The sequence below is a fragment of the Miniopterus schreibersii genome (genome assembly GCF_964146895.1).
Source record: "Miniopterus schreibersii genome assembly, chromosome: 15".
Taxonomy (NCBI): Eukaryota; Metazoa; Chordata; class Mammalia; order Chiroptera; family Miniopteridae; genus Miniopterus; species Miniopterus schreibersii.
In genome coordinates this window covers 45937937-45955868 of record NC_138115.1, presented here as the reverse complement: position 1 = coordinate 45955868, position 17932 = coordinate 45937937, and the positions used below count along the sequence as shown (strand labels likewise).

General features: G+C 45.3%; 1 protein-coding gene across 1 annotated transcript in view; it reads left to right on the top strand.

Annotated features, from left to right (window-relative positions):
• Positions 1-12270: 12270 nt before the first annotated feature.
• Positions 12271-17932, top strand: part of SCN11A (sodium voltage-gated channel alpha subunit 11) — a gene marked incomplete at its 5' end in the record, with an annotated part of 53061 nt that continues 47399 nt past the window's right edge. The window contains 3 exons of the mRNA XM_081159366.1: positions 12271-12537; positions 16154-16299; positions 17450-17536. Coding sequence (XP_081015492.1) covers positions 12271-12537; positions 16154-16299; positions 17450-17536 — 500 coding nt within the window. The remainder of the gene's footprint in view (positions 12538-16153; positions 16300-17449; positions 17537-17932) is intronic.

Sequence of the window (17932 nt, the reverse complement as noted above, 5' to 3'; positions counted from 1 at the left end):
CTGCATGCAGCTCTGCCTCTACCTCAAGGCTTCTTGGGCTCCCTGATGGTGGAGGATGGGCCCAAGGATGTGGTGGGGGTAAGGAAGCCTGGGCCTTCAGAGTCACTGAGGAAGTACCCACATAAGCCCCTTCTCTTGAGCAAGGTTGCTGGGTTTTGGGGGCCCATTGAAGGTCCCATGTTCAGGGTTCACCCACAGTCCACTGCTTTGATCCATTCTCAGAAGGAGACAACATGCTGGGTGCTGTGGGGGAGGGGTCACTGGCTTTCAAGGAGCCAGAGCTAGACTGGCCAGGACACAGATAATCCCAGGGAGCAAGCCGAGGAGGGAGAAGCTGGGGAGGGACCCGGTTGTCTGCACATGCATGCTCACTTCAAGATGTCTCTTGACTAAAATGTCTTAAAAATTAGACTTCAACAACAAAAACAGCATTAACTGAGATTTCTGGTGTCCATTTTAATTTCTAAAATTAAATATAAAATTGACAGTAAAAAATAAGACAATATTACCTTTAATTCTAAATTATGGCAATCCAATGAGGTGGAGTCACATTTATTTACTAAAATTTCTTTTGGAGGGAGCATGTTGTTTACTTGAAAGTAACACTCAGATAAATTGCTTGAGGCAGAGGGTAAGTCCCCAAGGGCATGAGTGTAAAAACAGAGGGGGGTCACCTTTGAAACTGTTATGCCCAAGGCATTGAAAGAAATTTGCCTCATTCTTGAGAGGCAAGGTGGTAAGACGTTGAGGTGAATAGGAAAATTGGGGGTCCAGTGGGGTTGGAGAAGGCCAAGAGAGATACGGGGAGGGGAAGGGGGCAAAAGGGGTGTATACAGGCCGCAGCAGAGGGACAGTTATCTGTACTATAGGTAAAGGACACATCTTTTTGAAAAAATATATCTTTATTGATTTCAGAGAGAGAAAGGGAGAGGGAGAGAGAGAAACATCAATGATGAGGGAGTCATTGATCTGCTGCCTCCTGCACGTCCCCCACTGGGGATCAAGCCCACAACCCCGGCATGTGCCCCAACTGGGAATGGACCTCCTGGTTCATAGGTAGACGTGCAACCACTGAGCCACCCTGGCTGGGCTCATTGGTTGATTCTTGTAATGTGTTCTGACCAGGAATCGAACCACGATCTCCTGGATCATAGGCTGATGCTCAACTGCTGAGTCACGCCTGGTCAGGGAAGGACACATTCTTTTAATGATGACAGATGGCCACAGGGTCAAGCATGCCTGGGGGTTTGGAGGAGAGGGTGTTAGAGAGAGAACTGAGCTCATCAGGTTCAGGTTTTGGCCTGAAACAATCAACCTGAGGCCAAGTAGCAAAGTGAGGAGGAAGGTCCTCGCATTTCCCCGTGACACCCATTCATTCTATTTCTGAACCTGAATCCCAGTTAGTGGACATTGTCTCTCTTTTATGCACACTGTGAATTCATTTCCAGATACATTTACATTTGCTCCCCAAATACAAACATTCACTTTCTACCTAGTCAGTAAAAAGCAGAGGAAAAAAGCTGAACTGACCAAACAAGAGGGCATTCATCTTCAGGGGACACTGACCACAGCCCTGGGACCCTTCAGCCTCTAAGGAATGAGCAAGAGCAGGGCAGGGACCAAGGACAGAAGGGAGCTGGGGAAGGCAGCTTCACAGCCAGGTCAGGTGTGTTTCTTCCTGTTGGGACTCCCTCTGTGTGTCCTCTAGGGAGTGGCAACGCAGACATCTGATGTCGCAGCAGGCCACTGAGTTTTTGTTCAAAGCTGAGATCTGTCCCTCTCTTTCACCAGCTGGTGGTGCTGCCCCTTTAAGACTTTTCCTTGTCTTTTCCCTTCCCTTTCTCTCTAACAAGGGCAAACTGAGAAGAATGAAGCCAGGGCAAATTGAGAAAATATTTGAAGCCTATTAAGTGTGGCTACAAGTTTATTGCAATTCCTAAGTTAATTATATCCTTTTTGACTTGCAGCCAGTCCCTTCGCTGCGCTTCCTTATAGACTTGGCCACCTATCCCAGCTCCGGCTGGCAGCATGCCCCACCACATGCCTCCTTCCTTCCCACCATCCCTTTCCCCATTTTTCCCTCACAGATAAGTCAGCAGTCCCCTGGAGCTGCTACGTGCTGGGGCTTAGTAGGGGCTGTGGTGGGTATAAAGAATTTCGAGTGTGTGTGTATTTGTATCCCTGTGTGGGGTAGGGACATGGTCGCTAACTCTCACCACAACCACATGCACTTACTTTAGCTTGTAATTTACAATGCTATCCTTGATCATTTCAATCTCATTAGTATTTTGTAGAGTAGTGCCATTTATGAATGAAGAAACAGGCTCAGAGAACAAGGTAGAATTCAAGGCCAGGTCTTTGACTTCTAAGTCGTGTGTGTGTGTGTACATGTACATGCTTTCCTTCTGTACTATACTAGTTTCTAAGTAACAATAGAGTTGTGCTTTTTTATAACATTTAAGAACATGTGGAGGGAAGTTCATGCGTATTGCCTCATTTACTCTTAAAACAATGTGATGTTCGTGCCATCCCCATTCCCGAGTTCTTTAGGAATTGTTCCCCTGGATCCATCCCTAGGTTGGCAGTGGGAGCTGCCTGAGCTCCATTGATTGGTTCAGCTCCCTCTCCAGGAATTTTGTGCCCGAGGATGAAAGGGATCAGCATATAAGTACAGTGGTTGATGAAAGTGGCCATTTTTGGTCAAGTCAGTGAGGACCAGAGGGAATCAGTGCGCAGTAAGACAGGAGAGCAGAGAGGCTGGGGAATAGCATCAGCAGGAAAAGATGAGGAGAGAGAGAAATTTTTGAGGTTCCTGCCTTTATTCAGCCTCTGGTTCTAGTCTGTGAGGGTCTGTAGCCTCTCTGTCCTTAGATTCTGTATGACCCTGTTTCCTGTCAGTAAAGTCTCTCTCTCTTTTTTTGAATACTGTATGATAGAGTGAGCATTTTGATTACTTGCAGCATAAAGAATCCTCAGTAATACATATCAGAAAGCAGAGACAGTGTGAACTAAATGTTAAATATAGACCCAAGGAAGGAACTACGGATCTTAGAGGGTGGAGCAGTTTTCACTGTTGTGTTATAGACCTCTTGAGTTGGGCATCGAAGCGTTTGCTCAGCACCTGTGCGTGTGCAGCCCTTTGGCAAGCCCTTAGATGGAACAGAGAATACACAGGAACCATCCATAGGAAGTTCCCAAGTGTAGGAGATGCTTTTGGTACCCAGGTCACATTCCCTCAGCCTGCCTCTGATTTCATTTGAGCTGTGGTGGACAGTTCCTGCATGCTCCCAGCACCTCGAGGGCCTGCCTTGCTTCTCTTGGCTTTTCTGTCTCGGTGCTTTCTTCAAAGCCACGGGAGCTCTCTCAGCCTGTGAGCAAGCATAGCCCAGCGATCTGGAGGTTGAAGGGAAGTTAACCGCTAACTTAGATTTGGAGAAGCTGCTTCCAAGATGACTTATGGCTGATCAATTGGTCCTGGCTATTGCAAGACTTCTCATTGCCTTTCCATATGAAGTCTCCATATGGCTGATTGAGCATTTTCACAGCATGGTGACTGTCTTCCTCTAGATCGGCAGTTCAAAAGAGCAAGGAAGAAGCCATCTTGCTTTTTATGACTGAGCCTCAGAAATTACACATTGTCACGTCTACAATGTCTTGTTGGTTATATCTGTTCATGAATGTCAGAGATAAGGGTCATTGGGCCCATCTGGGAGGCTGGGTACCATAATGTCCCTGTGGACAACTCTCAGCTGATATGGGAGGTGAGCTAGAGGATAAATGCCCAGCCTCCTAATTCTCATATGCATTCTACATGATTCCTTAGAGGCTCCCCAAAAAGGCTGAGCCCCAGTTGGCCATAACAGTAATCATCTCAAGTGCAGGCCCTTTCTTGGCTTTTTCTTCTTAGATGTCCATTCCTCTCCCCCTTACTCCTATTTCCTGTGATCACTCCCAGATAAACTCCTGCAATCACTCCCAGATAAACTCCTGCATTGAAGTGCTTGTCTAATGCTTTTGAAGAAACTCAAGTCAAAACACAAAGGTAATATCTAAAATAATTTTGAAACGGCGTGGAGCTGATCATAAAAGTGCATGCCCCACTCTACTCTTAGAATATTGGTGATTACTTGTGTAGAGGCAGCTCATGTGTAGAAGGATGACGTGGTCAAGAAAGGCTTTATGGAGGCAGCAGGAATCGAGGGATTGAGAGATCGGGAAAATCAGTGAGAAGAAGAGCAGGAGGAGGGCAGCTTTAGCAATACTCAGAGTGGGTGCAGGGCCTGGACAGGGCAGGGCTCAGAGAAGAGCTAGATACAGCTGGGCTGGGGCAGGAGTGGTCAGTGGGAAACAGAAGACTTGGTAGTTACACATAAGTATTTAAAAGCTTAAGACTGTCAGTGTCCATGCCTGTTACTGAATACAAATTCAAGTTCAAACTCCTTAGTGGTATTTAAGTTGTATGCAAGGCCATGCAGAGCATCCCTTCATCATAGCCTCCTCTCCTTCTATGCCCCTCCCTTTGCCAATATTCCATCCTCATGGAACCACTTGACATTCTCTACACATGCTCTGTTCTTCTAGGCCTGAGTGCCCTTCTTCATACTTTTCCTGGAAAGCCCACCCCTGCTCTCTCTGCATATTGAGTTCTTGCTCATCCTCTGAGCCTCAGCTCTAATCCCATCTCTTTTTGGAAATCTTCCCAGAGTGAGTCGCTCCCTGTTCCCTGCTGTGAAGGCCTCTGTTCGATTCTTGCTTGCAGCTTTTCGATAATCTCTTTCTTGTTTTATAGTCCTTTGTATACCTTTGTCATACAATGGGCTGCATGCTCCTCAAGGGCTCAGGTCTTGGTTTGGTATTTCCAGGTGCTCTGCAGTTGTGGAAGCTCAACGCCATCTTGCTAAATAAACAGATGGGAAGTGTGGCTTCTGCTAAAGCTGATGCACCTTAATTGGTCACTGATGTTGAAGCTGGTCAGCTTATCAGATGGCAGGACTGAGACTGGCAGGGCTCGCTGCTTGCTAGCAACCTAGGGAGGTGACAGTGCTGTATGGCTCCAGGGAGGCAAATGTGGGGGTATCCTGACCATGGTCTAATGTTAGTATTCTCTTATTATGAGAACTCAGCATAGGTGCTCTGCTTTGTCTGCCAAACACAAGGAGAGGTGAGTCTAGGGAAGGTTCCGAATGCAAACCCCATACTGTTTGGGTGGCCTGTGTTTGTATATTAATTACTCTTTGACGCCTAAGTCCTCACATTTACCTCAAAGATGTAAGTACAAAGATTCTTTGAAACTTCAGAGTGGGAAGTGTGAATATGACTTAATAGCTTAGGAAAATAATGTTTGCAAAGAGCTGATATTTTAAAAGGCCAAGGCCTTTTAAGATAATGGATTTAGAGGTGTCCTTTACCTCTTCAAACGCACATGTTTTACCCATGTAAAAAATGCTTATTAACTCCAAGTGCTTCTCCTGTTCTTCGGTCTTCTCTTATTCGGAGAGTCACCTTGAAATCAGATGAGGGCTTAGAATTTCTGGTCACTGCTTTAAAAAGTCAGGTCATGTATGTGCTGTGCCAGGCCCAGTACTAGTCCCATGTTTAATTTCAGTTCCTCCCTCTGGGACCTAGATGTTGAGTCAGCAGAGGGAGAAAGCAACAAGGTCTTTTCCTTCTTAAAAATTAACAGATACTTTTATCTAGTGTTTGCAAAGTGCTTTTACAGCTCTTGTCATGTTTGCTTCTTAAGACTAAGGATGTTTGAAAGAATGATCCCATTTTATAGGGAGAAAATGAAGGTTCAGTGAAATTGAATGGAACATTCAATATTACGAAGCTTATAGTGGTGGAGCTGTGAATTCTGCCAGTGTTTTGTTTTGTTTTTTGACTAGTGTTTAGTGTCCCTTCCTACAGGACTGAAATCTGCCTGTGATTCCAACACTCCTTTATACACCAGCCTCCTACCTGCGTACTTCCGTTTTGTAAGCATCCATCTTGTATCCTTTATCACAGTTGGCTGTCAGCTAGCCTCTGGAAGGTGACAATGACTGAAAATAGCTTATGGTGTGACACATCCCAGAGACATTTAAATTTCCCTCAAGAATTAACAAAACAGCCCAGCTGGGCGTGGCTCAGCGGTTGAGCATCGACCGAGCATCCAGGTGATCGGGGTTCGATTCCCTGTCAGGGCACATGCCCGGGTTGCGGGCTCGATTCCTAGTCGGCGGTGTGCAGGAGGCAGCCGATCAATGATTCTCTCATCATTGATGTTTCCATCTCTCTCTCCTCCTTTCCTCTCTCTGAAATCAATAAAGATATATTAAAAAATAAAATAAAAATAAAATCATAGTGCAAATACAAGACACTTAAAAAAAAAAATGAATTAACAAAACAGAAGCTTCGGGGGGAGTTTGGTTTTGGTGACAGGTCGATTGTGGAGATACTTTGGTGGCCAAGGGATCTTTTTGGTGTCCCTTATGACAACCACATAAACAAGCATATCTTTTTTTTTTTGCCTGAACCCCCAGTGTTGATGGCACAAGAGAAAAGGAAGGAAGAGGAGCTGATTGGGTGGCTTGTGAACAGTTTCACACGAGGGCCTCGGGCAGTGCTAGGCGGGGAGACCCTGGACCCCAGGTTAGGCGGCCTGCAGGCCAGGCTGGCTTCAGAAGCACAGCCTGGCTTCCATAGACCTTTCCGTGTTCTCTTACCCACTTGGATGAGGCCAAAGGGAAAAACAACAACCTGTTTCTTTATTAATGATGCTTTCTGCAGAGTTAGATTAAGCACTGATTAAAGGCAGATGCTTCCAAAGTAGAAATGTAAGTACCATCTCAGTCACTTCTCCGGTTACAGGGTTTCCTACACGATTCTTTAAAATCACTTTGGCTCTCTTCCCATTTGCCTTCCTCCATGCTCTCCACCCAGCTTCTGAGCCGCTCCTCCCAGAAGGGCTCCGGCTGCCAGGAGCGGGAGCTCGGACTCAGAGAGAGGAGAGCTTTGAGAGCAACCACGGGGACTGCTGTCTGGAACTGCCTTCCCGGAAGGCAGGTAAGTCTGGGCTGGGGGCAGTCTGTTCTCTGTTCTTTCAAGTCTGGACTTGCCGCTGTGGAACTTGCTCTGTTTTTGTTTGGTTTTTTTTCATCAGGATGGACTCTAGGCCTTTGTAACCATTTCCTGCTCAAATCAGAGGCAGAGACCAGGTACTAGATATGAAGCTCAGTGATGGGGTCCATCAGGTGGTGCTTCTTCTTTCAGATGCTCTGATTGGGGCTTGGGGATGGGAGTGGGCTGGCTGGCAAGACCAGACTTGGTTTTAGGAATCGGACTTTTCTGATAAAGGTATGCTCAAGTCTTGTCTCCATCTGAGGCTATGGTGCAAATCCTCCAAATATTTTCTGGATTCCCTGTGGTTAATTAACTTAATCAGGATTTTATATATATATTATTTTTTCTGAAGAGCTAGCAAACTAATCTTGGGATTGGTTTTAGATTGAGATCATTTGTTTTAAAGGAAAACCCTGGGAAGCATGTCCCACTCAGTGAGGGTGCCGTAGACCTAGCCCAGCTGGAAGATATGTGTCTTTCTTTTCCCAACTCCCTTCTCTCACCTCTTCGGTATGTCTTAGCTTTGAGTATAAACTAGGCAGGTAGGTGGGCTGCAGGATGGTGTTAAGTTGGGATTGAGATTCTTCAGCACTTACATATGTGGTCATAGGCAACTATCTCAATTTCTCTAAACTCCCATGTTTTCTTCTATAAAATGTGGATGGTATAATAATATCTGCCTTGTAGATTTCTTGGAAAATTATGAGAGATAATCCATTTAAACTATTAGACACAGTGTTTAGCCCATAGCTTATAGCTCTTATTAACCTCAAGGTGGACCATTGGCATTTCAAGTTGTGTGGGCCAGGTCCATGCTAAAATGTTTTGGGCATGCAGCTGCAAACCTTTGGTGACTTCCCCAGTGACTTCGTTGCTGGTAAGGGTAAAGTGTTTGGCACCTGACCAAGAGAGAAACCTAGAGAGAAACCCTGGTCAGTGAGGTATAAGGTTAAAACCTCTGCCTCTTAAGAGAAGTTCAAAAATAGTTCACCTGAATTCTAGGTGAACATTTCCTTTCAGAAATGCCCCAAGGATAATCTTTACCTCGTGAGGTTGTCCTGGGGATTAAATTTTACCCAGAACAGGGTTGACGCCATTAAATGATGCCTATTATAGTAAAAATGTTTGTGATAAAGCATTGATTGAAAAGTTCATGATGTAAAATTGCATGTGTTTTACAATTATAGCTACGTAAATTATACGCAATAAGGCTATGGAAAAAAAATATACCAAAATGTCAAAACTTGCATTTGTTGGGTGGCTTTGGTTTGTGGGTGATCATTTCCTTTTCTTGTTTTCTAAATTTTATTTAATGGATGACTTTATTAGCCAGGGCCCTGGCAGGAAACAGATGGAACATTCAAACTGGGCATTTCGAGGATGTTTTTATTGAAGGGACATTTCACAAAGGTATGGGCAGAGCTCAGTAACAGAAACAAGTGAGGGTGCAGTTTCTCAAGTGTGGTGAGAGTGGGTACCATTACACCCCACATCTGAAGGGGGGGTGAGGGAAGGAGGCATTACAGAACTGGGGAGAGAGCTGGGTGGATGGGCCATCTGACAGCTGCTGTGGCCTATGGCCACTGTCAGGCAGAAAGTTGGGGAGGAAAACCCTGACCTCAGTCTCCACCATTCTCTGGTCTCTTGCTGGTGCCTCCCATTGGCCAAACCCAACCAGAAGCCAGAGTTGAAGGGACCCCAAAGAGAGTTCTATGTGGATTGGCTTCATGGGCACCAAGCAGGGTAGAGAAGGATGGGGAGAGGTATGGAGGGCAAGCTGAAAATGTCCAGCACACAGGGTATGTAACTTATAATTGTGGGAAAAGTCATAAATAAGAAACACAAGCCCTTTGCTACGCTCAGTGCCTTTACACATGCATATACCTCCCTCTCCCCTCCCAGCTCAATGACTTTGGATTCTTCATAACCATGCCCTCTTCTGGGCTCCCACAGTACCCAGCGCCTCCCCCTAGTGCAGCCATACTCACTGTGTGGTTTCATTCCCCATCCTTGATTTACATGACCCCCCCACCACTGTAAGCCCCTCGAGGGCTGGAGATGGTGTTTTATATCACTTTGCAACACCAGCACCTAGCACATGAATGAATGAACAATTGGAGTTCAGGTTTAAATATCTCGATATAGCTTATAGATTTGAAGTAAGGCCTAGGGCTACCTAATCTTAACTGCAGGTGAATTCCTGAAGAATTTGGGGTCTCTGCTTAGGGAAGTGAGGCTTGGTCCTCTTTCCTAGCTGTTTGTTCTCTGTCTACTCAGGGTGAGTGGGCCTGTGAGCTGGATGGGCCAGTCCTCAGAGCAGGGTGAGCAGAGCCCTCTCTGACAGGCAGCTCCCACCTCCCTTGCAAGCCTCGCCTGTCACGTCACAGAGGTCTTGCAGAGCCCCCTCAGGGTCCTTTCAGTCCCTGTGGTTTCCCATGTCACATCACAATTCACATGTCGCTGGCCTCCTGTTTTAGGATGGCAAGTTGAGATTATGCCTCCTTCCTTTATGACTCAAGGAGACTTCAAGCCTGTCACTATACCTAATATTTCAACTCTATTTTGAATCAGAGGATGTTTTGAGCCCTTAAAGGATCTTTAACACTCCTTTTGCAGTCCTATAAAAGTAACACGCACATGTACTTAGTCAAATAGCTCAAGACGAAAATATGTTGGGAAGGATATAACATGAAAAATAAAATGTCTCCACCTTCACCTATATACTCAGTCCCACTTTTAACTATTTCAGTTTTTCAGTCTTCTAGTCATTGTCTTGCTAACTCTAAATAATTCTCTTCAATTTCTATTTCTCGATTTATTGAGTTTAAGCAGGAGTTATTGAATTGTCTCTGTGTGGGATGTGGAATTTAGCTCACTGACAGTAATCCTTCTGCTGTCCTCATGATTCTTCCAGTTCTTGTTACATATTTTTAATTTGGTTTTGAACTTGATTCCCTGCTTAGTTTTGAGAGATAGACTTATACAGTATTTGCATTCCTTGACCCATCCACCTTAGAATGTCTTGATTTTCTAAGTATTTAGAATGAAGAAGTTGGTACATCTGAACTTCCCTTTATCTTTTCTTTCCAACTCCAGCTTGCAATAAAATTTTATAGCATTTCTCACATTTGGACTCTATTCTGTAATTGTGATTAATTCTGCCTTATCTATAAGGATGATTGTTAAAATTAAAAACTAACATATAACTTTTACAACATTACAGTTTTGTAGCTACTAGTCTCTAAAATCAAGTACCATATATGGACTCATAGAGAAGGGGATGAACTCGGATGTCACTGACCTTCTGCTCCATGAAGGAGAATGTTCTAAGTGTCAAGGTCAAGTGAACTCTCTTTTTTTCCTAGCCTTATATTGTATCAGCTGTTCAAACCATTTAGTTGGCTTCATATATAAAACATGACTTTCTGAAAAATTATATGTTTTAATGGAATTTCTAATTATCTTTCTTTTTTACCTATTAAGAAACCAGCTTCTTAATCAATTCTGTGTTACAGATGGTTTACTTTATTCTTGAAGTATTTTTCTGAGGGCTCTCTGACTTCTAATTCTAGACAAATCAATTGCTTTTTAAGCTGATTGAATGCAGTCATCCTGAAATTTTTTTTATTGTACTCGAGTTAGGTGCACTATGCCTTGGATTCCATGCACACTTCATTCATTCTCAACAGAGGGATATTAAAAAGCCCTGATAGTACTACTCCTCTGTAATAATAATGATAGTAATAATAATAGTAACCCACCCTTTAGCAACTCCCCATGGTCCTCAGGATGCAGTCCATGGTCTTGACTAAGGATTATAGCATCCCATGCACTCTCGAAATGCAGACTAGAGCCCTTTCTGGCCGTTCCACTCCACAAACTCCCATTTCCTAGCAAACAGAGCTTGCTGATGGATACCATATTCTTTTAAACCCAGGGTTCCCTGTACACACTGTTCGCTCCTCCTGCAACACTCTAATGTCCCCTTTTTTCTTGTCTAAGTCCTATATCTCCTTCAGGTCTCAACTGAGACATTAAAGCTTTGACAGGCCATCCCCTGTTCCCCCAAATTAGATGCCTATCCTATGCAGACATAGCACCCTCTACTTCTTACTATAGTACCATTTGTCTTACTCTATTGTAACTTCCTGTCTTTTATCTGTCTTCTCCATTACACCAGGGTGGCACAATTGTAGGTCCAGGAGGAGGGACTGTGGTTTTTTCCACCATTGGTGCCTAGCATTGTGCCTAGAACAGACACTGAGCACGTAGTTGTTGAATGAACAAACCAGTGCTATCTTGGATTCCCCTTCAGAATTCCCTGGAATGGTTTGGAAGGCAATCCTAGGTTGGCATTCAGTAAATAAGAAAGGAGAGAATGGCTGGCATGGGGAATAAAGGCATTCAACCTGAACACTATTGCTTTTTCTCAGAGTCCAGTTTTAAGCTTGGGGCTGAAGAGAAAGTCCTTGTAGAAGGGGCTGTCAGAGATAGGGGCCGGGGAAAGCTATCGTTACATAGTAGAGTGACTCCATTAGCTTTGACAAATCATTGATTTCTTGGGGTCTCGTTTCTGCCAGGTCTGGGTCTCAGAAGTAAGAGAGCTGGCATAGGACCATAGATGTTAGTGTAAATGTTCATGCCTGTGTTCCATCCCATCAAATTCTGAGAAATTCACTGACCAGATGTGAGAAAACATCCGTGCACTTAGTTTTGATTTTGTGACCCATAGTTACGGGCCCCTTGATTCCCTGTGCCTTCCTCTCCTACTCACACTATGGCCACTTGTCTACCATCTGCAGGCCTCACTTCAGTAGTTCAGTTAGTTGGATTTAACTGTCTTGCTCTGTGCTTGGGTCTGAATTGTAGAGACTGGGCTTCTTCTGCCGCTTGTTCGAATTCAACCTCCCACCTATCCCTAGATCTGCCAGGAATAATACCCTGCTTTGGTCTTGCCTGTGCCCAAAGTTCCTGCTATATTCACAATGGTGGTCACTTCTTCTGACCTGTCCCACAGCCAATAAGCTCCCAAGGTCCCTCACCTCAGCCTCAACTCTTGTAGGCCCCATAACATCGCCCTTGGAGAGCGGAATCCCAGGGCGGGCTGTGTGATCCCTACCTCCCCAGCTCTCTGAGGATCTGCTGCTTGTCTTTGCCCCGAGGGTGAAGATGGATGACTGGTGCTACCCCGTGATCTTCCCAGATGCGCGGAACTTCCGCCCCTTCACTTCTGAGTCTCTGGCTGCGATCGAGAAGCGGATTGCGATCCAAAAAGAGAAGAAGAAGCTCAAAGACCAGTCAGCAGCACAACCCCAGCCTCGGCCTCAGCTTGACTTAAAGGTCTCCAGGAAGTTGCCCAAGCTCTATGGTGAAATTCCCCAGGAGCTGATAGCAAAGCCCCTAGAAGACTTGGACCCGTTCTACAGAAATCATAAGGTAGTTCCATGGGGAGGCGGGGCGCTCTGAGCATGCAGTGGTAATGGTGTTATACAGATCTCCAAACACCAGTCTTGGGGTTTGCAGGAGGCAGGCTGTACTTCTCCTTTGCTGTCACCCCTTGTCATTGCCTTCATAATCCTGAGAGCCCCTTCTGTCCCCATTTTCTCTCTGTGATGCATGTCTTGGAGAAGAACATGAAGACTAGGAGCAGCAGAAAGGTTAAAACAAGCCCGGCTGGTGTGTCTTAGTGGTCAAGCGGCGACCCGTCAACCAGGAGGTCAAGGTTCAATTCCTGGTCAGGGCACATGCCTGGGCTGTGGGCTTGATCCCCAGTAGGAGGCGTGCAGGAGGCAGCCGATCAATGACTCTCTCATCACTGATGTTTCTATCTCTCTCCCTCTCCTTTCCTCTCTGAAATCAATAGAAACATTGAAAGAAGAAAAGAAGGAGGGAGGGAGGGAGGGAGGGAGGGAGGGAGGGAGGGAGGGAGGGAGGGAGGGAGGACAGAAAGGTTAAAACAAGAACAGAGAAAACAAAGTGCTGCCCGGGAGGAGGACTGAACTGGACTGGCAGCAGAGAAGCTGGGTGCAGGCCATCTCAGTGATTGGCTTTATGACTTTGGGCAAATCACTTCACTAATCCTCATTTTTCTAATCTGTAAATTGGGAACAATGACTGCTTTCCCTACTCTACAGCATAGACATGCTATGGAAGCACTTTATAACTATAAAGCATTATACCCATGTGAAGGATTGTCTAAGATTGTTCAGTTCAGCAATAAGGGTTTACCTTGAAAACTTCTGAGAGTTTACCTTATGAAAGTCAAAGCCCTAGACCAACACTTGGCACATAATCAGAGCTCACTCAATAAATGAAGTCTAAGAATATGATAATCAGTTGGACACATACAGATTACATTGTAAACCCCTTGCCAGTGTGTGACAGGCTTGCTGTTTCATCTACCTGGATGTAGTTCTTGCAGGAAAATTCTAGTAAAAGTGCCTTAAAAGGGCTCCTGAATGAGGAAATGTGAGCTCTGGGCTCCTCTGCTGGCTGTTTGAAAGCCAGGGAGACAGCGAGGACAGTTCTCAGCACACCATCCCCTTCCAGGAAAGGCTCAGAAGGCCTTGCCGTTATCACCTCACCGCATGATCCAGCAGAGTACGGAAAGCCCACTGTACCAGGCTGAGGTCAGGGAGGAGGCTGGGAGTTGGGGGAAGTCCTAGAAAACATGGCACGCTGAGAGCACCCTTCGCTAGCAGCATGAGAAATTCATCACTCCAAAGAAAAGCCGCCTTGTTCGTATGTCCTTGAATTGGGATGGACTTAGGGTTACCAGGTAAAATGAGCACCGTGTGCACAGAGGAAAGTAGGGTATGAATGGGGAGGACAAGAAAGAGGGAGAGCAACAAAGGAGCGAAAACACTCTAGTGTTTCTCCTCCTTATGCCTCGGGATCCAGGGGCTTCTTGGAGGCAGGGCTGTGGAATGTGAGTTAACTGCCAGAGGCTCCCTTCTGCCTCAGGGCTGGACAGGAGACCCAGGAGGCGGGCAGCAGCTTGGTGTGTTGTGGACAGTCCTGGAGGACAGGCTGTTCTAGCCAGGATGAAGGTTCTGGAAGTGTCTCTTCTTAGCCTTGGTCCTCCCTTCAAATCAGAAGATGCAGTCCTTGGTTAGAGCTCTGCACATCCATGACCTCACATGACCAGTGCCCTCAGCAGTCATGTGACGTCTGTGTGGTAGTGGTTAACATCCATCTTGGAGGTGAGGAGACCATAGACCAGATGGGGAAGTGGCTTATGCCGGGTCAAGCAATGAGGAAGGGGTGGAGCTGGGACTCAAATCCAAGGGCTCTTTACATGGATAGTCGCAGGCCACTTTCTCTCTAGGAGCTCCCATTCTGAAGAGCTACAGGGAAAGGGGTGGAGATGTGTCAGCAAGCAGGCGGAAGAAGCTGGTACCTATTATTTTAATCATTAAAACTCTGGCAAGTATAGTTAAATACACCATTAGTTGAAATATTTAAAGCAGTCAGAGGAGGTATTAATAAAATATCAAAATCAAAGGGCACAGAAACAGAGCCATATCATGCCACCTATTAATTTGGGGTGACCCACCTCAAGGATAGGCTTGCTCTCTGCCCTAAAATTGTCTTTCTGTCAAAGGAAGAGCACAGAATCCCCAGAGTGGGTCTTGGGCTCCTGAGCTCATTCATAGTTTTTAAAGAACCCCATCGCCCATTTCATTTTGTTTTGGAGGAAACAAAATATCCTAGTCCACACATTTTCCGGCAATCAGATGGTCAGCAGACAAGTAAGTTCCAGCAACTCAGTGAAGTAGCTGAAGTTCCGGTACTTTAGCCAAAGCACTACCCACCTTGCTGACCCTCGTCCTGTGAAGGCTTTTGTAACTAACAGCTTTAAGGATACATAAAGGAACAGCTAGATTACAGTTAAATGGAAAGAGGGAGGTCTGGGTGTTGGTGTTAGAAGCCTGTGAGTGAAAGTTTTGTCCAGGGGCTACTTCATTCCCAGAGCCCAGGAAGATGTGCTAGGAGGAAATGGGTACAGGTTGGGCACTGTGAGGGGGACAGTGCACTATTTGGCATCCATAGACCTACCCACTAAAGGCCAGTGGAGCCCCCAGTCATTGTGACAGACAACCCAAAACACCCGCATGCCTTTCCAGATTCCCAAGGCTTCTTCCCCTAGACCCAACGGCAGATTTGCCCGTGTCCATGGAGGGAATTGAAGAGCAAGCCTGGAAACCTTGATGACTTTTTTTATTGAAGATCCTCAAGGCTACAACTGATTGGCCAACTATCTCATGTCAAACTGCTCAAGCATAACAATATGGACTCTCTAGATCCCTGACTATTCTATGATTCATTACAAAGTTTTCATTAGTAATCAAAATATTTTAAAATAACCTGCTGAATGTGAATGTTCAACTCTGCTTCCATCTCTTCCAGTTCTCATCTAGTTCTTGTCTCTGTAGACACATGCCATAGAGTACAACATGAAGAGCTTTGTTTGCCTCAGTTACTGTTTTTCACACCTCTTCTCTTTATTTGCAGGGCCCATGTGATCTTTTTTTTTCTTAAACAATTTTTAAAAAAATACATGTTTTTATTTATTTCAGAGAGAGAGGAAGGGAAAGAGAGAAACATCAATGAGAGAGAGTCATTGATCAGCTGCCTCCTGCACACCCCCTACTGGGGATCGAGCCCGCAACCGGGGCATGTGTCCTGACTGGGAATTTAACCAAGATTTCCTGGATCATCCACTGAGCCACGCCAGCTGGGCCCATGTGCTCCATCTCGGGGCCTCCAGAGTATTCCACTAGGTGAATAGGCCACGGCCCATCACTTATCTTGGGGCTCTGAGTGAGACCCAAATTACCTGGGGACATCTGTTGGCTTCCAGAGTCACAGTGTTGGCTGGAAAGAAAGTGCCTCAGTTTCAGAGTGGCAGCCCTCCAACCAGAAGCTGTAGTTATAACAGTAAAACAAGCTGTACCTCAATTGACCCATGGCTCCACTGAATTTTCTCGAAAAGAAATCATGATAAATGTTTTGTCACTGTGTTTTAATTCCTGTTGTGTTTCTTTTGCAGACATTTATGGTGTTGAACAAAAAGAGGACAATCTACCGCTTCAGTGCCAAGCGTGCCTTGTTCATTTTGGGGCCTTTTAATTCAATCCGAAGTTTAGCCATTAGAATCTCAGTCCATTCATATCCTTTTGTTGCATGTGTTATGAAGTCCAGGTCATGTGAAAAGTGCATGCGCCCCAGGGTGTTCACATGTTTGTTGAGCACCAACAGCTCATTCTTTCAGCAAATACTAGCTGAGGGCCTGCTGTTGTGTGGCAGCAGTGTGCTTGTGCTGGGTGTGAGCAAGGCGTGGTCCTTGCCCTGGGATCCTTGGCCTCGGAAGGAGCTGGGTCAGAGGCAGGCACTTTGTTTAGTGAGCTGGGCAGTTTGAAAGTGATAGTGTGGAGAGGCACCTCTGTGCTTTGGTGGCATCAAGGATGTCTTCCTGGAGAAAGGAACATCTCAGTTGAGACCCAAAGGTTGTAAACTCTCAACCTGGGGACTATATTTAACTGATAAATGTGCTGTGTTGGACCTACACAGTGTTTAAAACTTTTTGGAAATGCTCTCTAATGTTCAAAGTCCAGGTGTAGTGAGAAACTGGCCTCTTTTAGAGGGGATGTGTGTGCTGTATTTCACCACATGTTCATCCCTCCCTGTGACCCAATATCAGCCCATCTCACCCAGTTATGCTACTTACCAGGCTCTTAAGACTGAGTTTGCAACCTCAGTCTTAAGGATAAACACGGGTAGGAATCATTGAGCATTTCTGATGTGTGTGGGGTTGGGGGAGACGCTAGGCAGTTTTAGACTAGGAGAGGGGTAAGAGACATGGATTGGTAGATAGAACGAAGTATTGAAGAGAAAGGGAAGAGATAACTCTTTAGGTTGGGTTCCCTAGAAGCAGAGTCTGAGAGAGGGATTTTTATTTAGGCGATTTAGTAGAGGAGTGCTCTCTGGAGAAGGCAAAAAGGAAACAGGATGGAGCCAAAGGAGGAGGCAAGCAGGGACTGGGTGTCTGCTCAGTTAGTGTCAACCTGAGCCCACAGAGAGCTCCGGGGCACAAATTGAATCCCAAAACTGCCACGCCTGGAGGCAAGGGACCAGCTTTTTGTGAGTCTTAGTCAGACAAGGAGGCTGCTGTTCCCCCAATGGAGGGGACAGCTGTGAGTTCTTTTCAGCCAACACTTACAGTTAGAGGAAGGTGCACCTGCAGAGAATGGACCTGGAAGGGCACCCACTATCTCCACTATAGTAACTAATGATACCTGCCATCCTGCCGTGTACCTGCCTTAACGACGCTGGTCACGTTGTTCAGCATGTTCATCATCTGCACCGTCATCATCAACTGTGTGTTCATGGCCACGACTCATGGGACAGACAACGTTGATACCGACCTTGCTGAGTAAGTGTTTGTCCTGTTTTAAAACAAGGACACCTAAAAAATTATTACTTTATATATATATATATGATACATATATATATGTACACATACACATATATAGAGAGAGAGTTTAGATATATAAAGAAAAAGTCACCCATAATCTCAATTCCCCAACACAGTGCTGGCAGAATAAATTTTATCTTTGTATGTATATTTTATGATTGTCTTTAAAGGCCTTTTAAAATTACATTGGTAATTAACAGCACATATATGAATTTTATGTCTGGCCTTTAAGTGGTTTTCTTTGTCACTCTAGACTAGTTCTGCCTTTCCTGGAATTTCATATAAATGGAATCATTTAGTATGTGTGATACCATATTTTTGTGTCTGGCTTCTTTCACTTAGTGTAATGTTTTG